The sequence below is a fragment of the Meleagris gallopavo genome, chromosome 2 (genome assembly GCF_905368555.1).
Source record: "Meleagris gallopavo chromosome 2, MGAL_WU_HG_1.1, whole genome shotgun sequence".
Classification (NCBI taxonomy): domain Eukaryota; kingdom Metazoa; phylum Chordata; class Aves; order Galliformes; family Phasianidae; genus Meleagris; species Meleagris gallopavo.
This window is the reverse complement of record NC_139405.1, coordinates 71,518,725-71,546,586: the sequence shown is the minus strand read 5'-3', so window position 1 is coordinate 71,546,586 and position 27,862 is coordinate 71,518,725. Positions and strand designations below refer to the sequence as shown.

At 35.7% G+C, this 27,862-nt stretch overlaps 1 protein-coding gene across 1 annotated transcript in view; it reads left to right on the top strand.

Annotated features, from left to right (window-relative positions):
• Positions 1-27,862, top strand: part of LOC146545017 (uncharacterized) — a 201,091-nt gene that overhangs the window by 22,592 nt on the left and 150,637 nt on the right. Inside the window, 1 exon segment of the mRNA XM_085218439.1 lies at positions 19,644-19,821. Within this exon segment, the coding sequence (XP_085074565.1) occupies positions 19,644-19,821 (178 nt within the window).

Below are 27,862 nucleotides of genomic sequence, written 5' to 3'. Positions count from 1 at the left end.
TCTGTAGTAATTTAGATGAAAGTAAACCAAAACCAGTTAAAATTAAGTTGTGCTAAGCCAATGTCAAATTCATAAAATCATGATGGAACTGTGAGCATAAACTGATTCAGGGTGTTGCCACAAAGAGCTGGATTTGAAATTAATATGTCAAACAAAACAGATTCTACCAAGTACTGTGCTTAGTCCCAGCATTTGCTCAGAAAGGACTGAATGCTGTCCCTGTTCAGAGTAGCACCATATTGTGCTATCCAGAAGTTTTTCACAAGCCTTCCCCAAAACAGTGCTATGCCTTCAAGGCATAACTACAGCTCACTGAAAAGCTGTTCCATTGAAAAATGCTCATTGAAAGATGCAGTTTCATTGAAATGGAAATGTACACAGTTTCATGGATTAAAAGCCAGAAGGGAGTACTGTGATCATCTAGCTTGGCACACTGTACAACAGAGACCTCATGGCTGTCTTCATTTTCTTCTCCTTTGAACTAGGTCATATTTTTCTAAGGATAAAACAAAATTCTACCTTGCTTTTTAAAAAGCATACTTCAAGGACTGGAGTATCAACCACAACTTTCAATAAGGTACTCCTCATAGTTAATTATGCTGTTAATTCTAAGTTCTCCTGTCCTCAGTTTCTAGCCTCTGGATCTTGTTATGCCTCTGTCTTTGAGATTGAAATGAGATTTATCTTCCTAAGTATGTATTTGTAGACTGTAATCTAGTTTAACGTTATACTAAGGACGTGACATACCTTGATTCTCTCTCTTTGGGTCATGTTTTTTAATCCTTTGATGATTATACATACCAACATTTTTTTCCTTATGGTTAGGAGAAATTAGATGTGGTGTTTGCTTTTTTTTAATACTGCAGTAGCTGATACTAAGTAGTGTCTGTGTTCCTACTTGAGATTCCAGTATTTATACACCCACATTCACATTCTTTCTGAGATAAATAAAAGTTTGGAGCTATCCAGATGGTCTAAAACTGCAGGGAGTTCTTTGCCTGACAGCTTGTATTGTAAGCTTTTAGATGTTTGCAGCTTACAGCTCTATGATCACCTCTAGTGACACTAGATCAGCTCTACCCTGACTTGCTGAGGGCATTGTATTGTCCCTTGTCTAAAGGCCTTTTTAGGCCACTAATTATGGGACTAGTTTTCTTTTCAAAAAACAGAGAATCAAGGCTATGTCTCTAATTTTCTTAAATACAGTCTTGGTTATCTGCTGTCAGTTTACTACAATAAATCATAGTTCAGCATTGGCTTATCCAAACGGCAGCCTTAGGAAAAAACAGACAAAGTGAAGAAGTGGAATGACTGGTCTGACAACGTAAATGATAGTTGTGTTGCCCTATATATACTCTGTGAGAGTTCAGTGGTTAGAGCGTTCATCTCAAATGTAGGAGATCTTAACTAGTTTTCAGTAGACAAATTTACACTTTTTGTTGCACATGAGGATACTTTTGCCACATGGTGACAGTGTGAATACCTAAGTGTTTCAAATAAGTTGAGCATATCCTTGAGTTCAGCAGTGAGAATGTCTAATTCTCAAGAATTAGTTGAGAATGTCTTGAAACTACAGGTTACGAAACTTACCAGCAAATATCATGTTTTTATTCCTTATTTTGACAAGGGCAAAGAATCGCTTTGACCTAAGAGGTCACAGACGTTAAGAGGCCTAGGAGGCTAAGATACTTAAAACACAGTACCTTAGCAGAGACAATTATGATGACAGGTGTTTTTTTTTTTTCCCAATTTTTCTGTTTTTTATTTTATTTTTATTTTTTTTTATTTTAAAAAAGTAAAATTTCGTATTTATTGATTTTTTAATTTCTTTTTAACTTTGTGTTTTTTCTCTTGGTGAACAGTAAATATTTAAGCATTTTTTAAAAATGCTATATTTTTTTAAATTGGGATTTCATGGCTTTTATAATTCTTTTGAGGTACAACTGACCCTCTCTGAGATTTTCCTTGTAGCTTATATCAATAGAACAGACAGGTAGTGAAGGGAATTTAGAGAATGGATGATGTTTAAAGTAAATTTATCATGTATGTTGTGGAAAAATGTCATCTTTCTAAAGGACAGTATCATATGCCAATAATAATGGTTAGGTCTTTACAAAGGAAAAACATTTTCCAAGGAAGGATGTAACAGGTATGGATATAGAGCCAGTAGTGTTAAGGGCCTAATTTCATTTGTTCATGTCTTTCCTAAGTTGAAGAACTTGAAGCAGTGCCTATGCCAGCCTTGTTTTATTACAATTACAACAACAACAAGAAAAAAACAGTTATTTCAGGGAATGATGATAAAGAAAAAAAAAATTGAAACAGTTTTCTGTTTTAATACTTTATTACCCTTGTGCTTTGATTTAGGACTAGCTTCTACATCAGGAATGTAACTTCATTCCACAGGTTTCTCATTCCCTTCCTTCAACGTTTTTTGACCTTTGAAAATCTGGTTTGTGCGCTCAGTATATATATAGTCAGTAATAACTTCCTATAACTTCATTGTTAATACTCTGTGATCACGAAGCACACTCAGTCCTATTGTAGTTCATAATGTTAACAGGTAGCAACTGAAGATAATTTTTCCTTTTGCATCTTCTACATCTAACAGGAGCTTGTGCATCACCCCTAGACATGCTATTGTCTCATTACTGCTGGCACTGTGTCTTTCATACAGAGCTTCTGAACATGTTCCTGACTCAGGATAAAATTCTTTCTTAGTATAAGTCTGAGCTAGAATAGCAGTAGGGTATTGGAATTGTGAGTTGTAATGTACCTTCCTTCAGTCTGATCATTGCTTACTCCAGTCCAACTGCTGGTTCTTGGGTAAGCCTGAATTGATAACAAAAAGTCTGCTGAGACTGATACTTAAAAGAGTGGGGAAAAAAAGAAAAAAAAAAAAAAAAGGCTGTTAATTGGAGGATGAAATTAAAAGTAATTATGTAGAAGATAAGAGATGAAGAGATAAGGGTTACATTTGCCTGTGCATCTACTGCACAGATGAATGTGAGAGAAGAACATGATTTTCAGCAAGGCTTCACGGATAGTTATGGAAGGGAGAGGACTAAAACCATTGATTTTACATTGATTTTAATTTCAAGCTTCGAAGGAAAATACGTGACTGTGACATACATGGACTTTTCTGTCCAGTTCCAACCTTAGTTTTCCTGGCATCTCTATCACATTCTCCTTGTCTATAGTACTTTATTCCATTGCCATCCAGGTATTTTATGTCTCAGTCCTGTGACTTTCTATTATGGCCTATGACTCATAGAATCATAGAATAATCAAGGTTGCAAAAGATCTCCAGGATCATCCAGCCCAACCGTCCACCTATCACCATTATTTTCCACTAAACCATGTCCCTAAGTACAACTTCTAAGTGTTTCTTGAACACCTCCAGGGACTATGACTTCATCACCTCCCTTGGGCAGCCTGTTCCAGTGCCTGATCACTCCCTTGGGGAAGAAGTATTTCCTACCATCCAACCTGAATCTCCCCTGGCACAAATTGAGGCCATTCCCTCTAATCCTATTGCTAGTTCCATGGGAGAAGAGGTTGGCCTCACCTCACCACAACCTCTTCCTTCAGGTAGTTGTAGAACATACAGTTCCAGACTTCCTATGTAGCCACACCAGTTTTTACTCTAAAGACTTTTCCTAGTTCCCAGTTTTGTTCAGCATCATGTCAGCTATTACATTTTTCTACCCTCTCACCAAATTTCCTCCCCTGTTTGCTGTGTGTCAGAGGCTCTTTGACCTAGTGTGGATACTATAATAGAACAAGTGTCTATTTTATATATCTATACAAGTAATCCTTTTCTTATTCCCATTACTAATGCTTGTCCAGCTACTCCTGGATTTCTCGGATTTCTCCACATACTTTGCCTATTTGTCAGAATGCTCCTTCCAAACTCTCTTCCCCCTCCATCTATGTTTTCCCTTGTCCTAACCGTCTTTGTATCTTTATCCCCTGACAGTCAAGCAACATCTTCATCATAGAAGGGTTTGGGTTGGAAGGGACCTTTAAGACCATTTAGTTCCAATGCCTCTGCTATAGGCAGGGATACCTCCCTCTAGACCAGGTTGCTCAAAGCCCCAACCAGCCCGGCCTTGAATGCTTCCAGGCAGGAGACATTCACAACCTTGCTGGGCAACCTGTTCCTAGGTGTCACCAACCTCACTGTAAAAAAATCTTCTTCCTAATAGCTACTATCTAATATCTATCCTCTTCCAGTTTAAAATCATTTCAGCTCATCCTGTCATTACTTGCCCTTACAAAAAGTCCTTTCCCAGCTGTCCTGTTGGCTTCCTTCAGGTAACAGAAAGCTGCTGTAAATTCTTCTTGGAGCCTTCTCTTCTCCAGGCTGAAAAGCCCCAGCTCCTTCAGCCTGTCCTCATACGGGAGGTGCTCCAGCCTTCTGTTCATTTTTATGGCCCTCCTCTGGAGCTCCTCCAATAACTCCATGTCATCTTCATAATATTATATATACTTTTTTTTTTTACAGTCCTCTAGACAGTTGAGGAAAGTGAAGGGAATGGTGTTTTTCCTATTAAATAGAGACACACCATCATTAGATATCATCTAATTCAGGATACGCAAATTGAAAATAACTCAGAACCTAGTTTACTTAACGTTACATGTATGTTTCTCATTAACTTCCATACGTTGAAAGTGGAGCTCCTATGGATTACATTTTTAGCTATATTATCATTATTTCTGCAAAAGATATTTTATGAAATAGGCCAAGACAGGATATGTGGTGGCACAATTAATGATGCCTCAGAAAAGCTTGCTTCAAGTGTCTTATCAGTATCTTTAATGTTACAGGAAGGTACAATCCAGGTTTTCCAGGGAAACTATCACCTGTTTTGATCATTGTACCTTCTTTTCAATTGTGCAGTTATTTGTTACACAGTTTCCAGGTGCTGTGGCAAATGAAATAAAGATTATACTTGCAATCGTGATTTTCCATCACAGCAGATTTGTTCTGAGCATTAAATGAATCTGGAGTTTCCTGGGAAAGAATAGTAGATGTTCATAAAATACCACAGTGTTGTTATTCAAATGTATATGGAATTTGAATTACTTTTGAATTGGGGGATATAAATCTCTTTTCAGTATTTGATATGCAAACCCACTAGTGCTCTATTAATTTATCAAGGCAACTGTGATATCTGAAGTTGAAATGTTCAGCTGAGGTAAACAACTACTACTCCATTCTAAACAAACTCTAGAAAAATATTAAATATTAACTAGTCTTAAAAAAATGAAGTGGTACACAGCAGAGCTAGGTAGTCCAGTATGAGGGAGGCTGTTCAATAGTTTGGATGTAAACATTATCAAAAAGTCAGCTGCTATAATTTTTTAACATTAAAGAAAAATTATCTGAGGTTCTTTGATTGGTTGTGGCACCAATAAGCATGCATATGTGCATTCTGACATACAAAGTAAGGATACATACATCTGACATACAAAGGAAAGATTTCTTTTGGCTTCCAAGGTCTTGAAATTGGAAATGGATGACATTTGGACTTCTCTATACCTGAGCCATTTTTTTCAGGATGAAAGGTATGATTTAATAACCAAAATACTATACATCTAATCCTATTCAAAATGGTCTTCCACATCTAACATAACCTCTAACTGCTACTCCAGGACTTAGATTTTCTCTAATGTCATGTTTGTCAGCCCCAGGTTGCAGATAACTTGAGTGTCTAAAATATCCATCTGCAGCTATGTTTGAGCAACTGAATCATAGAAACAGAACAGTTTGGGTTGGAAGGGACCTTTAAGACCATTTAGTTCCAGTGCCCCTGCTATGGACAGGGAAACCTCCCTGTAGACCAGTTTGCTCAAAGCCCCATCCAGCCTGGCCTTGAATGCTTACAGGGAGGGGGCATCCACAACCTCTCTGGGCGACATGTTCCTAGGTGTCACCACCCTCACAGTAAAGAATTTATTTCTAATATTTAGTCTACATCTACCCTCTTCCAGTTTAAAACCATTCCCCCATGTCCTGTTACTACATGCCCTTAAAGTCACTCCTCAGCTTTCCTGTAGGCCCTCTTCAAGTACTGGAAGGCTGCTATAAGGTAACCCCATTTTCTATAGGCTGAAGAGCCCCAGATTTCTCAGCCTTTCCTCGTAGGGGCGGTGCTTTAGCCCTCTGATCATCTTCATGGCCCTCCTCTGGAACTGCTCCAACACCTTGATGTCATTCTTCTGTTGGAGGCCCCAGAACTGGGCACTGTACTTCAGGTGTGGTCTCATGAGAGCAGAATAGAGAGGCAGAATCACCTTCCTCAACCTGCTGGTCATGTTCCTGTTGGTGCAACCCAGGAGTCTGTTGGCCTTCTGGGCTGCAAGCGCACATTGCTGGCTTATGTTGCATCTTTCATCAAGTGACACTCCTAAATCCATCTCTTCAAGCCATTCTCCGCTCAGCCTGTGTCTGTGCTTGGAGTGGCCCTGACCCAGGTGCGGGATCTTGCACTTGACCTTGTCGAACTTCATGAGGTTGGCATGGGCCCACCTCTCTGTCCAGGTATTCCTGGATAGCATCCCTTCCCTCTAGCGTGTCAAGTGCACCATTCAGCTTGGTGTCATCTGTAAACTTGCTGAAAGTATACTTAATGCCACTGTCTGTGTTGCCTACAAAGATGTTAAATAACATCCCAGCACTGACCCCTGAGGAATGCCACTCAGACATTAAGCAGTTGACCGGCCGCAACTCTCTGATTGTGACCATCCAGCCAAGTCCTTATCCAGCGAGCAGTCCATCCATCAAATCCATTTTTCTCCAATTCTGTGACCAGGATGTCATGTGGGACAGTGTCAAATGCTTTGCAGAAGTCCAGGTAGGTTATGTCAATTACATCATACATGGGGTTCTCTGAAAGCAATGCCTCCTATTTTATTTTGTTGCCCACAAAGTTAGAGATGGATGTTGGTGGTATGGCAGTAGAGGTTGAACCTTCCTGCCAGCATTCTATTACATTCTGTAGTCATGTATCTAATGGCAGCAGAGGGGCCTTCTGATACACTGAGTCTGACATTTAAGTGTGTATGTAGAAAAGATGTGTCACTGAATTCCTGTATGCAGAAAAAATTATACCTATTGTCATTCATTGACGCTTGCTGGACATTGAAAGAGATGAAACAGTGGATGTGAGCACAGTGAAGCTGTGAGTTGTGCATTTCAGCAGTGACAACAAAAATAGTGACTGACTGTAGCCTGCCCCATCCTTCCCTGCACCAGGAGTCTGGAGTGAAGGTGTGAAGCTGAACCTAGGAAAGTGGGGAGGAAATGTGTTTTAATGTTTGTCTTTTTGTTTCCCACCATCTGAATTAGTAAGTACATTATTGTCCTAATGTGCAATAAATTAATTTTCCCTAAGTCCATTTTTCTTGCAGAGATAGTTAGTGAGCAATCTCCCTGTCATTATCTTGGCCCATAAGCTTTCTCATTCCTGCAGTTCCTGTTTTCATCTCTGTCCTGCTGAAGAGGGAGAGCAAGTGGAGATCTAGGTGAGATTTTAGCTGCTAACTGAATTTTACCTACCATGTTATCTTTGTTTCCCACTTATTATTCACTGTTAATACATACAAGTATTTCCCTGAATGAAATTGCATGGCAATTAAAACTGAAAAGAGCTAAAAATTAAGTGTTATATATATGCACTGGTTTGACATCCAGTTGTATTCTGGATCATGTCAAGCGTTCCCATTTTTTCTTTTTGCTCTTGCATTTTCAGCCCATGTGTCAATTACTGATTCACCTGACCTATTTATCTGATTTAACTCTAAAGCTTCTTTAGTTTTAGCAGTAAAAATTGACCAATGCAATTAGTCTTAAATATGTACTTTGGAAGTAGTATTTACTGATTCATCTTCCCTGATATGGCTTCCAGCGTTTATACAGAAACATATAGTTGTTTTTTTTTTCTGCTTTCATGCTCTTCTGTACTCTACTGTGAATGTTTGTCCTTGTTTTTTGTTGTTGTTGCTTTTTAGTTGTTGTTAGTTTCTTCTTTTAATTTGAATTTTACACTTCTATTTCAGATTTTCACATTTTATGAACAAGTACGGTTTATTGCAGTGGTTTTTATGAAACAGCTTTTAAAGGGTGTATTACTCCAAATGGTGCCCTTTCAAAGGATGCACCCCTCATTGACTTTCCTTGGATTTGTCAAAATTAATAATAATAATAATTAATATTCAGATTTCAGTTTGGGGAGCCTAGTTTTATCCTACACCTTTTATTTAGCTCACTAATTCTATGATACTGTATTTTCACAGTGAAAAGGTAAGTTTTCCATATAAAGTGTATCTATATAAGCATGAAGATGAATGACAATAGATGCTGTTATTTAACTTCAGTAATATTTATCTTTGCATGTATTTTGAGCAAATGCTGTTCCCCAAAAGTACCAAAATTATGATAATTATAACTGTAGAAAATCATGCACAGATAATCCCACTACAGTTTTTTGATTAGAAAAAGCTCTTGTAGTGTTCTGGAATGACCAAGTGCCAGTCTCATTTCTTATACCTCTGCAAAGCTGAGACAGACTCCCTAATTATTCTCTACATCACCTATCTTCTGAGAAGGAGTATATAAATGAAGCCAGTGATGCAGATATTTTAACGAATACAGCAAGTTGTGTAAGAGCCATTAGATGTAGAACATGAAAAATGGGTTAAACCCACATACATTCACCTATTTTCATTTTTCTCTCTCTAGCAGGACGTTTATAGTTATAAGTTACACAGTACCATCAGAATATTTTATGTAGTTCCAGCTGTTGAATGATCTATGGTTATGCTCATTCCCATCGAGCATATACTAATATTCAATATTCTTTACAATTGCTAAACAGTAATAGCTTGTTTTCTGGGTTAATACAGAAGTAACTTCCTTGAAAGATCCAAATTACATATATTAATGCATAGCAAAAATCTGAGCCAATGGAGGTGAACCGTTGTCATCACTGCTAACACGCAGCACCCACTGCCTTACTGCTCACATCCACTGTTTAGTCTCCATCAGTGTTCAGCAAGTGTCAATGAATGTCAATGGATGCATTTTTTTCTGCATACAGGAATTCAATTCCACCCTTTACAATATATGCAATGCTCTTCTGTGTCAGATGCCATTTTATCAGTTTGCCCCTCTACTGCTGTCTGTCACACAGCAACAACATGTAATGGAATATTGGTGGCATGATTCAACCTCTACTTCCACACAAACATCTGCCTCTGACGTTGTGGGTCAACAGAATAAATAGGAGGCATTACTTTTGGAGCATCTCTTATATTTTGTCTGAAGGTCTGTATACACAGGAATGATTTAGATTACAGTATTCCAAATTTGGCTGCCTATAATACAACATTTTCCCCTTGACTGTTATGTTGCAGAATGATCATAAAGTATTGCATGAAAACTAAACTACATTCCTGAATTGTCAAACTTCACATACTATGATGATGATGGATGTCCATCATTTAATACTTGTAATTTGTGGGAAATAGGCATCAATCATATTATTTGAACAGAAATTCCACCATTGTACATTCTTTTATTTTCTTCCAAAATGCACTGCACTGATTTTCCTAAGGTAGTCATCCCAGGTAAACAGCATTATGCATGTGCAGTACACCCCCAGTGTCATATCATGGAGAATGTATAATGCTATCAAAATGGCAATATTTCAAAGAAAAGTTAAATTATATTTATGTATACATTCATAATAACAAAGTAGTCTAACAGGAGAAATCTAAGCTGAAGGGACATCTGTTTTTATAAAATCCTGTGAAACTTGGCCTATGATAGTACTTAGGTCTTCATTTTACAAATTATTCTAGGTGGTACTAGGGGCCATATAGTTTTGCAGATAAAAATGCAAGTATAACTGTACTGTTACTGAGATACAATTTAATTTTGTTGTTATTGTGGTTACTGTAGTGCAGGATGCTTCATTACCTTAGAAGAAAAGGTGACTACCTTACTTCTTAGAATAAAACATTGCTGAAGTATAATTTATATATTTAAACATCTTTCTCTTTTCTTTCAGTTAAAACCACAGACTCACACTGTAAAGTTGACAAGTTCAATTATACCATCCTCTGATCATTGTCCTATGAAACATACAGCTAGTTTTATTTGGCATAACATACAGTCTGCTTATTTCTTTAATGTTTATTCTTTGTGTGTGTGTGTGTGTGTATCTGTTGCTTGGGCTATGATACAGTAAACCCTAGAAAAATGCATTTCTCTACGTTTTTTCTAAAGATATAAGAGTATGTGAAAGTATTCCTGAGCGTAAATATTTTTTTATTTATTTAGCAATAGCATTATTCCTAACTTTTGCACAGTGAATTTGAAATATATACATCTACATTTATATGTACCCGTCAGTAAATGAAGGATGGATAGGTTAAGAATATACATATTTTTGACAGCATAAGAAACTCCTCATTATATTATTATACTCTAAGTCACATTAGGTCTAAACTACTTGACAGGTTTCTATTTTATAAAGACATTTCTGAATATAATCAATGTAACTCCCAATAGTTACATTTCTAATAACCAATTTGCTGAATTGTGCTCTTGTCAAGATAATTTATACATACACCATATGTTCTATGAAATTTTTCTTTGCCCAGGTGAGCATTTAATCTTCTTTTCACCCTGAAGGAATTATCCATGTCCCTGAGGTCAGAGGATCTTCCACTTATTTTTCCCTTTCGTCATACCTTCCAGACTTAAGACCTCATGTCACAATGATCATCTTTTCAGCAGAGGACAGTAAATGGCATTCTCAGAGTCCATCAATTCCACTGTTTAATTGGCTGTAGAAATCAGTGTTGAGCTAAAGGTGATTTTGAAGCATCATCAGCTCTTCTTCACTTTTAGGCAAGATTTACATTTTGTTCTCCTTTGAGATTGTATAAAATATTTCTGAGGGGGATAAAGTATAGTAACACATTATTAAAGAAAACTAATGAGTTTTTTTTTTCTTTAATTATTATTTTTACAGGAAAGCAATATTTCTCTGGTTGGAATTTTCTCAGTAATGCTAGTAAAGTTTGTAGATCAGTTTGTTTTGATACAACGAATTAAATAGATGATAGAAAGGTGCATATCAAATAGTTTTCCTTTTTGACAATTTCAGAACCTTGTCTTCATAATGTTAAATCTGTGAGGGAAGGAAGACCCAACAAACCATTTGATACTAGGTATCAGACAGGATAATACTCTGATACTAATTCTGTTGTATGATTGTTCCCCAAAAAAAGAAGCAGTTCATTTTTTAAGACTTTTTCCTTTACATTTTTTATAGAAAGACTGAATTTACATCTATGTTTTATTATCATCTACTATATCATCCATTGAGTGATAGCATAATTTGGGCAGTTTTAAGAGTAAGACACTCAGTGAGTAGGTAAATAATACAGAGCATCTGAGATATGATTTGGAATTTACTCTCTAAAGAAAAACAGACAATTTATTTAAGGACTTGAGCTTGACATTCTTGCTGAATGGAAACAGTACTTATGGTACTTTAGCAAAGAAATCTTGGAGCCTCCAAACAATTGTTTCAACATTCCCAATGTTATTGCATAGGCTGGAAAACGTTCTCCTAAATCGAGAGTTTTGAATCTTTTTTCATGACCTTCAGGTTAATGTGGATTCTCCTTTAGAGCAGGTAAGGAAGTTATGCCAGCTAAATGAAGTTATGTTGGATAAAAAAAAAATTCCATAGTTTTTCTGGCTTTTCTCTCTCTTTTGTCATTGTAGATAGCAACAAGTGCTTAATCCCAGATGCAGATTTTCCATTTGCTGTAATGGTTCCGTCACCATAGAGTTCGGTTGTTCTCAAATATCATTAAAATCAGAATTAAGGTTGTTTTGCACTATTCTAACTGTTGAAAAGGCTTAAGCAGGGGCTTTACAATAGTTTTATTCCTGGGAGTGATCATTCTTGGCAATTAAACAGAACCTTGAAGTAGGATAGCTACACAAATGTTATGGAATTGTGAATTCCAATTTGATTATCTACATCATATTTGCTTTAAACCAGAACAGCCACTTCATTTCTGGCCACTCAGCCCTGATGCTCAAGGGAAACATACAAAATATCTTCAAAAGATAAGTCTGGAACTAAAATTCATAACTCTACTGGGCTCTAAAAGCCACGGACTGAACAGAGACATTGGTTTTATGGCACATTATATTTTTTGCCATCCCAGGATAACCTTTCTATGCTGCACAGGCAATAAATTACTTCTATCTCTCTCTCTCTTTTTCTGTCCTGTAGGAGTAAACAAATGCATTCTTTCCATTTCTAATATTTCTCCACTCTGTATTGATGAAGTGTCTTTTCTTTTAGTCAATTTAATTGTCAAGTTTGATTAAATTAATATCAGAGCAATGGCTCTCAACTGTTATTTAGTTTGAAAGACTGATAATTCCACTTCAGATTGGAGAAAAGTCTTGAATGCCCGTAAACTTGTCATTTTTCCCTCAAGTATTTCATTTAGTTTCCTAGAAGTAAGTCTTCCTATAAACTCTCTGCATGTAGAATACAAGACTAGCGTAATACCACTTAATTCACTGTAATGTGCTGATTAGGTACAATTCCTCCTTTTTGGTTCCAGAAGTTTTATAGCAGTTTAGTCTTTTAATGAGCTGTTCTGCCAGTTCAAATTTCTAGGTAGCTGTTCTTTTGTAATTTTAATATTTTCTTTTTTTATTCCTAAATTATTTTATATATGATCTGTAAAGCATTTTGAGATCAGTGCAGCTGAGTCTGGTTTCATTTTTTACCAACAAAAAATAGTTGTTTTTTTTACCAACAAAAAAAGAAGTACAAAATGCACACGATCATAAATGTCCCTGTTTTCAAGATTGAAATCCTTATATGGAATATGCCATTTTCTGAAGTTTCTTGGTTCTCAGTGATGTCCACTGAAAATCTGCTTAACTCTGGGCTGTAACTGATTTTTACTAGATTTCTAGTTCAGTTATTAGTGCTTTGATGGCAACTGGGAAATTCTGAAACATATTTTAAAGGTAAAAAATATTACTTAAAATATTGTGTAAAAATACAATAAGATGTGTATTGTCGCGTACTATTCACTTCTGCAATTCTTCAGATAAAAAAAACAAAACAAAACAACAAACAACAGAATCAAGAGAATAACTCTGTCTCTGCAGGTCTAAGACTTCACAGGAGATGCTTCTGAATACACCCTCATGGTTTGGTGCTTACTTTTATCTTAGAGCAACAACACCATAAATTCAGATCTTGGCTCTATTTCTAGTGTTATAAAACTTCAGTAAAATAAATGAAAGGAAAAAAGAAGGTACAGTATCCTAACTTGTGGCATTATGACATACCACCAGAGTACCTTGCCGCATAGATCAACTTTAATTGTGATCTTGTTACATTTTACAAACCGGTGCAAAACTGAACTTGGTCAGCATATGACACAAAACCTATAAGGGAACTGTTCATAATTCAGAAAACATTGCTTGTAGTTCAGCCGTTTTGCCACGTTTCCTCAAAAACTAAAGAATGTCTCACTGTACGATTAATGGTGATCATTTTTTCCCTGTGGAAACAAGAAGAAAGACAGTTCTTTTAATTTAAAAGAAAAACCCTCAGCCTTTCTTTTCTTTCTAGCTGGCTTATAAATAAGCAGACACTTCATAAGAAAAGTGGAAATTTTTCCATTGCTTCACATTTAGTTATTTTTTTCAATATCTTTGCAAATCTTTCTGGTGGTAATAATTGTTACTTACCATCTAATATGATCAAAGCTAAGCATTAGCTTCAGTCACCTTAAGAAATTTGGATCCACATCTGCCCATTTTTTTTGTGTGACTGTAAACATTAATATAATCTTTTTTTTTTTTGGCATGTATGTGCCTACATAGCAAAATTATGATTCAGAAACAGAACTGTGCATTGTGCAGTAACTTCAGGAAGCTACTGCTTTGTTGTAGGATTTATTTAGAATTTAAATTGAAATTGCTGATATGAAAAACATAGAATACTCTCAAGACTAGTAATTGTAAAACACAATAATCATCTGCTACTGACCTTGAAAGGATTCAATGTTACTCAAAATACTCTGATGTGATCAGCACCTAATGATAGAAATTCTCCCGCTGTATATGGTTCCATATTACAGATTCTTAAAAAATGTCTAATCTGCTACTATAGATGCGTCATATAGGAAAATCTATCTAAGTTTTTCATTTTGGAGAATTTCATTTGCACAGTAGTAGAACTATTATCACACACAGAGGAAAAGCTTAAATCCATTTGAAGTAATGCACTCACAGTTTCTTCAACTTACCAGTCTTTAACTATCCCTGTTGTTCAACAGATGGATTTAATACACTTAGTTGCTTTTGTATTTCTCAGTTTCAGTGGAACAGCAAAATGTAGAAGTCTAGATCTGGTTTCAGGTTTTGAAGAAGAACAAGCCTGAGGGTAAACAGGAATTTTGATCTTTACAGCCTGATCAAGTTTTCCTTATTGTCGTTTGTCCTTTCCCTTTTCTTTTTTGGTGTTAATATCCTTGTTCCAAGCCTCTTTGCTCACGTAATCTCATTTGCACACTAGTAGATCCTTGCCATACTTGTTTCTCTAATAAGCTGTTCTTCAACTCTTTGTTTTTCTCTTGGTTCTCCTTTTCTGTTCTTTCTGTCCTCAAATCACACAGGTCTCTCTGTTCAATGTTGCATCTTCTTAGACTCACTATCTTTCCTGACACTTTTTTCTAGTTGCCTTCAACTACTGTGAACTTGAACTAACCAGTTTTGTGTTAACTGAGGTCCTAAAAGTCATCCTGTTCAGTCAGTCCACGGCCTTTCATACATGTCTTCAGTTTCACTCATGCCTAACAACAATCATTTGAAGTCCATTCTCCTAAGTGACAGCTACATAGATCCTCCTATGAGGAGGATAGATCCTATGTAACTTACCCTCAGTTTGCAGTTTCCTTTTCTCTCAATGAATTGAATGGGACACAGGAAAATTTCATTATAGAAGAAATAAAGGATCAGTCTCAGGATGGGCATTACTCTATACAGATAGAATCTTTCAAGATTTAAGCTTTCAACTCATACATTCTTTTCTTGATCTTATTTTGCCTGCAATTTTTGTCCAAGTTTAGGTAAATCTTCATCCCAGACCAAATTTCTGTCCCTCTTCCTTACGCTATTGGGTGAGACCTAAATGTTTCCCTAAAGAAGGCAGAAGCTTTTGTATAGGTAAAAGAAATGTAAAGAACTTTTCTCATAAGCCTTGTTTTCAGATCCTGATAATTAGGATGAAACTGTCCAATATGAGTGAGTCTCAAGTGGATATAGGTTAAATATAATGGTTACAGGGAAAGAAATATTCTAATACTTTTTTTGTAAAGGTTGGGCAACCTTTGGAACATCTCATACAGAGGTGTTTCAGCAGCTGTATACACAGTATATTATACTGTCCTAATATTCACATTGTCACAGAAATCAGATATTTGGAAAATCTTTACACTTTTCTCTTAGTAGGATTAACAAGTTGTTTATTGAACCTTTATGAATGCTACTGCAATCTAGATAATTATTATTTTAAAACTTAACTAACTGATGGCAATGTTGTGTTTCACAAAATACAGTGTTCAAAGTTCAGTAAATCTAAATAGCTGTTAACATGAAGAAATAATGTAGAACAAGTCTGGAAGATACAAACTGATCACATATTAGTTAAGACTTCAGATTAATATTCTACATTTGTACTGATCTTTTCAGGACTTGTTAATAGTTTTTCAAGACAGGTTTTTGTCAGGTTCACAACTTGTGCTCTAAAATTCAAAAATTTGCCTTAAGTTATGCTTTGTTTCCATAACAAATTGATTCTTTTTCTTTGCTACCATTTTGAATATCACAATGAAGTGAAAACATCATCATAGATGCCACATCTCCACACCTGTATTTCTTTGCAGCTTCAGTATATTAAAGGCTTTCAATTGATGTATTTTCTTGGTGTGATGAATAAAATAGAGTTCCAAGATATTTAATCTGAAATATGGAAGACTGCATCAGCTGTAACATTTCAAGAGAGGAAGAATGGAAGTCTCCTTCAGGGTTTTCAGTTCAATACAAAGCTTCTGAACTATCACTTAAAATATGAACACATGATAACACTGTGCATGCTAAAATCACTTGGTGTTTTTTTTATTGATATTTGCTTTATTTTAACCTGAAAAATCAAATTTTAACATCCATTACCTTACCTTTTTTGAATCCTGCTTATGTTCTGAAACATTAGGTCCCTTTTATCTCAACATATGTCTGACTTTTTTTCCTTGATGAATTGTACCTGCTTTGGCTTACTTAAAACTCATGACTGTTAAGTTATCCAATTAGTACTTCTACCTATAATATGTTAGTTAAATAGTTGACTTTACTTTTGAAGAAGTGTTTGAGTCTATCTACAAACTTCAATTTGTAGGATACATTTGAAATGTCTTGAGGAGAAAGAATAACATCAACTGGTATTTTTGCAGAAGGGAAAATCATTAAATGTATAATTCTTCTGTGAAAATTTGCAGATATATCACCTGTTTTCAGAGAGTCCATATTTTGATATCCAAAAGTTTTATTGTGTTGTTTTTTTCTCTCCAGCTTGTCAATCAAATGTTCTTCTAATTATCATCTTGATGTCACATATGGCTAATTCTATATTGGTGGTTGAGGTTTCCTCACGTGTATATAAACAGTAGGATCTTTCAGTGATTATTACTTTTTATTTTGTTTCTCGTTTAATCTCCTAGCATTTTGTTTTTCTGTGATGTTATGTGATGTGAATGTTAGCATAAGCAGCTAGTACATTAAAAAAAAAAATTCTTCTCAGACTTGTTTGCAATGTGTATTCTGTATATACTTTCTTTTCTGTATTTAATTATTTTTAAAATGTTGATTGATAGTGAAAAAATGAACGAACAACAAACACCTGTAGAATGGCTCCGGTCAGGTTAGATCGAGTTGGCTAAACCTATCTGCCAGCTTAAAATGGGTAAGTTCTGCAAATCCCTACTGAAGTAGAGTAGCTATCAAAACAGTTTGGTTTGGAAAGCAGAAAAGAGAATGTCAAGGAATATCAGAGGAGAAGAGTACCTCTAAAACTTCTTTATCAGTACCACAGTGGAGTCAGTCTCTTCCTGCATTCCCATTCTTTCTTTACCTCTCTCTGAAGAGAGATGGACCTGTATTTTTCTTTTCCTAAAAGAATGCTCAGGAATACAGTGATTTTGATTACTTATTCTGGAAATTCAGCATAAATTGTACAGAATGGGTCTAGGTTATCAACTGTGTTATTTTTTACTTCTTTGCAGCTCCAGTTTCTCTGTGGACCCCCTAGACTTCAACTTACTGTAAATATAGGCCAACGACATTGCTGTAAGCTGTTTGTGGCTGAATGGAGAACTTCCTGAATTCGTTCTCTAAAGACAGTGGCAATATACTGTGCACCTGGATAGTTTGCCAACTTAAATTGTCCAGTGACCTAGACAAAGAAATTGACATAGCTCTACACTGCATTAGAATTTTTAGTAGATAACCTTAGTTGAAATAACGTTCAGAATAGACTGAGTTGCAATGCCATTTATTTATTTATCTTTTCTACACAGTTGTGACATAAATAAATAGTCCATACAGAATAGAACTGCATTAGCAGAAGAAACATCAAGATAAAAAATATTCAGCCTCATGCATTGTCCTGGACAATGCTTGATGTAATTTTCATCTCCTTGCATGGGGGAGATGAAATTTAGTCTTCCATAAGCTTCGTGGTTTCCTTTCTACTGATTACTGAGTTTCCTTTCATATGGGCTGTAATACAATTGCTGAGCTAAGAAAAATAAAGGAATTGTAGTTCCACTACCTCAATCCTTGGTGTTCTAAAAAACACAAAGTGAAGACCAGTGGTGTCACTACTACATATGTAGCTAAAATTGGAAGAGCAACTGCAGAAATGTAGGCTACTTGCACCCAGCTAAAAACACCCTCACCTCTGTGAAGCAGGTAGCAATCCAAAGGCAGAAAACCCCAAACATAATTAGTGGGTATTCCAGGTGATACCCTTTACTAGGCTTTTTCAGAAGTGTCCAGCTAGTAGGATCTCATTCAAGATCTGAGATACATCTTTAACTGTGCAGAAATGTTAAGTGTATACATTTTGTCCAGTCTGGCAGTGCTTATTAAAGATATTTGGTTTATATTTTTGCAGACCGTGAGTTATGAGATGAAGTTTTTTTTTTTTTTTTCTGTTACCCCTTAATTTGCACTTAATATTTAAAAGAAGATACCTACTCTGTGTTTGTGTGTGAGTGTGTGAGCGTGTGTGGTGGGGGGTTAATTCAGTCACTGGCTGCTTTGAGTTAATTCTGGGTCTTCTAAGAAAGATGTGATTGAAAGACATAGCTTAGTAATGACAGATGTGAATCTTCAAAGATTGGATTGATACAATGGCTTTTTCTATTTATTTGTGTGGTCCCACTGATAATTTCTATTTAACTACCATTTTAAAAGACTATTTGAATAGTAATTACTCCACACATTGTGAGCATGTAAATGAATGTGACCACTTATAACATGCAAAAATGTTTTATCTCATCCATTTTAAAGTTAATATTTTAATTCTAGTAGTGTACCTATCTTAAACAGATATGTAAGAGGGTGGGAATGTAATGGAAAAGTAAGTTGGATTTCTACGACTGTTTGCAACTAATAGTACATCTACTTGAATGCTACCCTTGTTTTATCATAGGTGAAACATCAGCGTGTCACTCAGGATGATTTCGTTACTTGCTACTGTCATATTTTTAAATCCAGAATGTAGTGCCTAAGTGTTAGCATGCACAGAATAAATTTTCAGGCAGCTATGAACATTGCCTAATTAAGATACCTGTAGTGTTTTCCAGATGTATAATCTTGACCTTGTCATCTTTCTATCATTTATTTTTCCAGACATTATATGATTGGATTAAAGATTCCCTTTAAACTGATATCTAATAGAATATATTACCGACATATAATGGAAAATGAATATTAAGAGTTGATACACAGTCATTTAGTTGTTTATGTTGTTACTGGAACTATTCAAGCGGTTACCTTCTGTTTTGATATCAAAAACTGAAATTTTTGAGAGAATGCTATTTGACCTGTAGGTCTAGTGAACAGCTTCAGATTAGCAAATCATTAATGAATAAAACTAGTGAAACTTAGATAATAAAACAGGAGTGGAAAAAGGAGATAATTATGCAACTGTGACACAGTACACATTTTTATTTTTGAATTTGTCTGAATAAAATCATGTAACATAATATTACTTTGTTTTTAGATACTGTCAAACAGCGTAATAGCCTTAGCTTCCCAAAATAATTCATTTTCTTTTGCTTTCTTCTTTTTATTTTAATATTGCTCCTAAATAAAACATTGTCGGATTTTATTTTTTTAACCAAAGAAGGGGAAAATAAAATACAGCCACCTCTGGGTAAATTCTTATGGTGAACAACAACAACAAAGGAAGATGCTTATACTTTTATCCCTTGTGGATTTCTTTTTAATATTTCAGAGCAATGAACATATGGCTGTTACTATCAGCACCGGTGTATTTGCAGCGATGCCTATCAACATCCACCAGAGAGCAGGGCAGCTCCAAAACCCACATCTTTCATGCTGTGGAAATTGATGGAGACAGCAACACAGCCAGCTTCTTGGCCAAACAACATGGAATGCAGTTCATTTCAAAGGTCAGCGCATATTTAAACTTCCTTCATTACTCCCACCTTTATGCTTGAGATTTTCATTTTTTTAAAATCAGTTTACCTAGAGGTTCCTTTAGAGACAGAAAAATGAAAGTGCTGAATCCTATTTTCATTTGGGGATATCAAGCTTTTTATCAAATTATAGAGGTGGCGTTTCAGAATATTTCATATCTGATCAGAAGGAAAATCCAAAAATAATTTTCTCTTTATTCAGGAGTCTTTCAGGCACTGGGACTGTTTTATTTATTACTTAATATTGTGCTCCAGTCAATCATTTTGAATTCAGACAGGAAAATGGAATTTTTATTTTTAAAAGGAAAAAAACCTGAGGAAAAATGCCATTGGAATAAAGCAGATTTTATTATTTTTTAAAAATATAAATATGTCTTTTCCTCATATATTACCTATTTATTTTACTTTAGCTAAAGCAAATTAATATGAAGACATATTTTAAACAAAGGATCTTGTATAAAATCTTCTATTACTTAATTAAAAGCACCTTTTTTTTTGCCACAGCATTTCTACCACATTTATCTTTGCTCTTGACAGTTGTGTCCTTATAACACAATCAAGGAAGAAATGCTTTTCTTTCTTTTAACTAGTACCTCAGTGCACACTTATTCCATATGTGATGTGTATGTATGTATAAGTATGAAGTATATATTTCTATTGCATTCAGCTTCATTTTTGCTTTCAATCTGAAGTAGGTTATTCCTAAAGTGTGTTAGAGAGGAAACTCATTAATATCTTTCAGGTACAGTTACTGGTCTATAAAACTGGGTGTCTATGCCCGTGGCATTGTGTTTAATTTTCTTGGTGTTTCTATTTTAGAAGCATCTTGCATCAATTAAAATAGGTCACAAATAAAATACTAAAACTTTTAATATGTTAATCTATAGCAGCCTCCGTTCATTGACCTGAAAGTTCTTTGCCAATTTTAATGAAGTAAGCCTTGAAGTGCTCCTGTTGCTTTTATCTCTACTTTTCAGATGTGAAAGGCAGAGGTAGAGTAAGTAAAACAATTTGTTCAAGATCCACATAGGAAGTCTGTGGCCCAGTGAGAAATAGAAAATACATTTCTGAATTTTCAATTCTGTACTCTAGCTGTAAGAAATTATCCTAAGAGAGAAAATGTAATCAGCTTATGAAGAAGAGGCAATGCATTATATATACCTCAACAGTCATTATGGTCTACCCTATTCATGAGTATCACTGAAAGGCCCTGAGGAAAACTGCACCCAGTTTTCTGTCAGAAGAATAATGATGACAGCCTGCTTAGTGTGACTAGTATACACAGTGTATAAACGTTAAAACCACCACAAATTGCTGTGATAAACATGGTAAAACAAACAAACAAACAAGGTAACAGCAAATAAAGAAATAAACACGGAGGTACTGGACAACACGTTTCTGTAAAGGGTGACTTCAATTATAGGGCTACTTTGGAAGCATTTCCCCAGGCTTTGAGTAGCGCAGAGGTATTTAGTATGAGGGGAACAGGGGATGCTATACAATCTGGGCACTATTTATAGCTAGATTGCTGGAAATAAAATCGGTAGTTTTAGGGAGCCAATTACACTGTATTTTTGTCCCATAACATTTATTCATGAAAACATCTTTTTTTGTTACAGTGATTGTGTATAAGAAAAAGCAAAGGATAGAAAGAGAAATGCAGGAGACTTAAGAGGGGCTTTTCCCATGTCTTGTCTGTGAATTTCTAGTTTACAGCCTGTGGTATAAGCAGCAGTTACCTTTCTTAGCATTCTCATTTCAAATACGAATACCAAAAAAAATAAAAAAAAAGTTCTGTGGTATTTAAAGCTTAAGATCTTTAAGCCATGAGGAGCACTGGTATAGTATTAAAGATTCAAATATGATTAATATTTTTTTCAAACTTTTTGTTGGCTTGTAATAAGCTTAAAGCATGTGCTATATGATAAGGCAAGATGATACTAAAATATTATTTGGAAAAATAAATCTGTAAAACTTGATAAAACTTGTTGCTATTAAAAATCCTGCATGATAGGGAGTATGAGTAGTATTGCAGTTAGGACTCCTATTTTAGGTTTCAGCATGAAAAAGCACTTGAAACATATACTTAAGTTCAATCCCTTTTCAGAAAAAATCATAATAATGTGCCTAAGTTCTTTTGAAATAAATGGGATATAAGTATATGCTTAAGTGCTTTACTGGATAAGACTGGCTATTGAATGGGACTCTTAGTGAGAAAACCCAGAGTTTTGTATGAGAAAAGTGACATCAAAGACTGAAAATGGTATCTTTTAAATATGTTACTGTCACCACAGGAAACAGGTTTCTGTAGAAATGGTAATTATGTGTAACTGTGACATCCTTGCTTCAGCATGTTAGTTGCAATTTATAGTTGCAGTTTAAAGGCATAACTTCCCTTTGGCATAAGCGTACATTTTTACTATGATACAGTGAATAAAGACAGTGAGTTAAGTGTGTTACTTTGGAGTGCTTCCTCTCATTAAATGCCGTTACTTATTAATATGCAGATGCTTGGCAGCACAGCAGGAAAACTATGAAAAAGGTTACCGATTAGGTATGAAACTGAAATGCACTATTTCCTTGTGTAACCCTTGAATGATATGTAGTATGTGAAATCCAAAATGTTAAGCTCTTGACACTGATTGCCAATACTATTTTATTTCACATTCTGTACCAAAATTTTCTAAATATAAACATTTGTGTTTATGAGATTGTTATAAAGTATTGCCATAATTTCTCTAAAATTCCAAACCAGTGACAAAGTTCCTGGAATTAAAATACTCATTAGATACTGTGCAGATACCCTCAGCACGTAGGAGATTCTCACCAGCTCTAACCTAAACAAAATATTTTGCAAAGAATAGCTTATAGGTCATAGAATTGCTTTCATTAAATGTTACAGAATACAGCAGATATTACTGTTTGTATATATTAGAGGTATACCTGAAAGTCAAATGAGACAGCTATATTTCAAGTCAGTTCAATTCCCTTATTTTTCCCTATTGTAATGTAGAATACGTGAGTCTTGTTTCTGTACTGCAAAAAGGATTTTTATTGTACTGCTAGATGGCAGAAATATAGTGCCAAACACTTCAGTTTCATTCTCTTGTTTCCTTCCTCACTCTGTAGACAGAGGTTGTGGAGAAGATACAGACTTTATTGCATTTCTCTAGTCTCAGAGGGAGGAAGGTGGTAAAGGAGTAAAACTTGAAAAGGGAACACATGCACAGCAACTGTGGGTCATCAAGAACACTTTTTTTGGCTGCATAATGTCTCATCCTTACATCAGTGAAGTCAACCGAAAATCTCCCATTGACTTTGAAGGGAGCTTAGAAGAAGAAATTTTTCTGTATGAGTGTATCCAAGAAGCAAATACAAGTATTAATTAAACTAGGTGAGACATTCATAGGAAAGCAGAGGGAAAAAAATAATGGATTTGATCTCAGTCTGTATGCTGTTTCACATTTTGCTCCTCCAAGTAGAAGACACAAAAACACGAGGAAATGCTGGGAAAGCTACACCTGAAATCAGGCTGTACTTTATACATTTAATGGTGCATTACTCTTGGAAAAATAGTTTTAACTGACAGCTCCTTTAACTGAAACTTTAAAGTAACCGTCAAGTTTCAATTATTTTGGAGAAGTCAGACAAATGAAAAACATGAAGTTCTTCTTTCTTTTTGTTGTTATTCTTTTTAATTTGGATTTATAAAAGGTTCCCAAGTGAAATCTGGGTTGTGGAGGAAATCAAGTTTACTGATGCATTAATTGTTGGAAAAAAAATCAGTTTAATTTCTGGATCAGTTTTGAACAGTTTCATGAATAAATATATAAAAATATATATGTGTAAGTAGAATGCATATAAGAGACTGTGCTTGCAACACATACCCAATAGATACTTATCCAAATATATAAAAGCAACAAAGCTTCCCATGTAAGATTTTTTTCTTGACAATGCAAACCATTTGGGATCACTTGTGGTGAAGTTCAAGGTCTTGATATTCTTAAATTTGTATAGAAATTCCAAAGAGATCTTGGACTAAAAAAAAAAAAAAAAGAGAACTGAGGATTTGAAATGAATTATTCTGATCAGGACTGAAAAATTGATAACATGTCTCTATATATATATACATTTGAAAGGTGAAGTTAAACCCCACTTTTAATAAAAGCGGGTTTAATAGATGTACTCTCTCGGAATGAAAACAAAGTATGTGAATGACATTTTGACTGTAAGGTTAGTTTCATGTTCTTTCTTTTTCTCTCTGTTTTGATTTCTTCCATCTTTTCTTTCCTTTTTGAATTCAAAGCAATTTTTTACCATTTCATTATCAGTTCTAATTCTACTGTCCATAGTCTGTTTTCTTTATTCGGTTGCTTTGCCTAATTTGCAAGCTGTATGCAGAGCAGTTATAACTTGTTTCTGAGTTTCTGATCTTACAGTGCATCACTTACACACATTTGTAGTTGAAGTACACAAAACTTAAGGAACTGCCTCTTGCCTTCCTGGACCCAGGCTTATCGTATTCTTTCCAAGGATATATGTTAACTTACATAATCTCCTCAGGGAAATGGTTGCACAAACAAGGGTAAGTTTAGGTTGGATATCGGGAAAAACTTCTTTACGGAAAGGGTTGTTAAGCACTGGAATAGGCTCCCCAGGGAGGTGGTTGAGTCACCATCCCTGGTTGTGTTTAAAAACCATTTGGATGTGGTATTCAGGGACATGATTTAGCAGAGGGTTGTTAGAGTTAAGGTAGTATGGTCAAGTTGCTGTTGGACTCGATGATCCTGAAGGTCTTTTTCAACAAAAAAAGCAATTCTATGATTCTTTGATCACCGTAATTCTGTGTGAAGTTTGGGATACAATTTAGGAAGGACGTAAAACTATTAGAGAGCATTCAAAGCAGGGCTGAGAAGATGGGGAAGGGTCTAAAGGGCAAGACATATGAGGAGCTGCTGAGGTCCCTTGGTCTGCTCAGTCCAGAGCAGAGGAGCTGAGGGGAGGCCTCATGGTGGCTGCAGATCCTCACAGGGAGCGGAGGGGCAGCGCTGAGCTCTGCTCTCTGGTGACAGGGACAGGGCCCGAGGGAATGGCATGGAGCTGTGCCAGGGGAGGATCAGATTGTGGGTTAGGAAAAAGGTTCTTCACCAGAGGGCAGTGGTCATGGCCCAGAGCTGCCAGAGCTCAAGGAGCATCTGGACAATGCTCTCAGACATAAAGAGACATAAGGTCTCATTTTGGATGGTGCTGCATGGAGCCAGGATTTGGGCTTGGTGATCCTTCTGGGTCCCTTCCAGCTTGGGATATTCTGTGATTTTATGATTCTGTGAACTCATTCTATGGAAAAAAGTTTTGATAGCACATCTTTAGTTTTTACCTTTGCTGTAAAGTAAGTTTTGTGTTGAGCATTTGTCTTCTTTTTTTTTTTCCCTACCTTCTACCAGGTGAATGCTCCTATGCTTGAAAAAGGGCTTTATAAAAAGGCAGAAAATTATGAGCACTCATTAGTTATAACCAATTTATGCTAATATACTAGGAAACTAATCATTTAATCATTCTGATTGTAATGATAAGCATGATTCATGGGAGATGTAAATTGGTATAGCCTTATTTAAATCAATGAAACTATACTGACATCTGCCAGATGAGAATCAGATCCCTTATCCTGATTTGAATAATTTAATGGTAGGCTGACCAGACCATTAGAGAATACAGTTAATGGAACAATCCTGTATTGAAAGTGGAATGGAATATGGAAGCTAGTAATCTTTTAAATCTTTTTTTTTTCATTTTTTTTTTCCCCTCTATTTTTTTCCTTTGAATAGACAAGCCTTAGGCAGATCAAGTTTAAGGTCTGAAGTTAGTGGTATAATGATGTATTTAGCAAACAAGCACAACGTGGAAAAATCTTGGAAAATATTTTCGTATGATACTGAAAAAAACAACCCACTTTTTCAAGATTGCTTAAAACAGATCATTTTACATCTGCAGCTGCTATTCAGCACTGTTTGTCATTATACTTACCTACTCTGTTGTTAAAATAGTAACTAGAGTGTAAAAGACAAGTGGATAAAAATAGAAAATCACTGCTTCACCTAGTTCTCATTAATGAAGGATTGTTCCCCACTAAACATATACGGTGTCAGTTCAAATTCTGGATGCCTGTCGTTGTAAGGAGCCAGTGTAAACATGGTTACAAGTCTTTTATTTTTTTACATGGAAGTATCTTAAATAAGAGTTATGAAATTACAAACTCTCTATGGAACTACAACAAATGTTTCTTCTCATTTCATGCACCTCTGGGACTGTAGCACTGGAAAATGGATGCAAGAACCCATAAATTTGCCAGATGCTTGGTACAGGGTTCCTGGCATACATTTAATCCCTCACTATTTTTGTCCCTGAAAGGAGAAAAAAATCAAGATAAATTGAAATTTAGTTTCACTTAAAATATATTACTAAATTAATATATGCTTATCTATTTTTGCTGTGATTGCCAGTGGTGCTTAGCAAACTGATGTCAATATATTGTATGTACATATATTACATAAATGGAATGATATGGAGTGCATGGTGAGCTAACTAATTTATTTCCATCAGTTTACTACGGAAAGTCCTCTGTACCAAATTAAATTGATTCATCAAGAAGCATTTCATTGTTTATTAGGAACTTTTTGCTGTTACGAACTTTGAGGTCAACCATATGAACTCACAGAATTTCCTGCATCTTTTAAGTTGTTTCATAAGAAATATTTTGCACCAAGATTAGTTTGGAGGATGCAATGGTAAGCAGTTTTACCTTATACAATAATGTAATTAAAGATTCTAATTTAGACAAATTTAAGCTCTGGAATCTGCCTTTTAAGAAGGAAGTGAGCCTGGAAGGGGAAAGAATGATGCTTCATTTGGACAGTCATTGCAATATTTATAGTACCTCACTAAATTGTTTAACAATTATAATGCATTTTTTTTTGTGTAGTACACTTCATTCAAGACTGCAGAGACTCCTTACCAGTTTAACTTTTCATAAGGTTTCTGAACCTGAATCAATATCACTTTCTGCAAGATGCAATTTCAACAAGTTTTACCCAGATGAATTTTTGGAGTAATTAAACTATTTACAATTTGGAATTATATTTGAAGAATTGTTTCAACCTGCATAGTACAGAAGTGCTTCCTGATGTTCAGATGGAACCTCCTAAGTTGCAGCTTGGACCCAATGCCTCTTGTTCTGGCACTTGGCAACACTGAAAAGAGATTGGCCCTATCCTCTTTGCACCCTCCCTACATATCTATATACACATTGATAAGATATCCCCTAAGGCTTCTCTTCTCCAAAGTGAGAAGTCCCAGTTCCCTCAGTCTTTCCTCCTAGGAGAGATGCTCCTGTCCTTTGATCATGCTTATGATCCTTCTTTGGACTATTTTCAGTATGTTCACATCTCTCTTCTACTGGGGAACCTAGAAGTGGACACAGCACTGCATGTGTGGCCTCACCAGAGCCTTTACTGGAATTCCCTCCCTTTTGAAGTTTTGCATTTGTCACCAAAGGAAAACTTTTTTTTTTTTTTTTTTTTAATAAGTTGATATGATGAATCATACTCAGAGAATTTTCTAGATAGGCATCCCCTTCTCATCAAGCATTTTTCGTAGCGTATCATCATAAGTCAGAGATTGTAGAGAACTTGAATCATCATCATGGAATCATAAAGATTTTATCCCCTGGACCTGCTCCAAAAGCTCCACTCCTTTCCTGTGCTCGGAGCCACAGGCCTGGATGCAGTACTTTAGATGGGGCTTCGGGAGGGCAGAGTAGAGGGAACAATCATCTCCATCTTCCTGCTGGTCACTCCTACTTTGATGCAGCCCAGAACCCTGTTGGTTTTCTGGGCTGCAAGCACACATTGCTGACTCACATCCAGCTTTTCATCCACCAGGGCACCCAAGACCTTCTCTACAGGGCTATTCTCAATGAGTATCTTTACACATATCTGAGATGGCCCCTACATAAGTG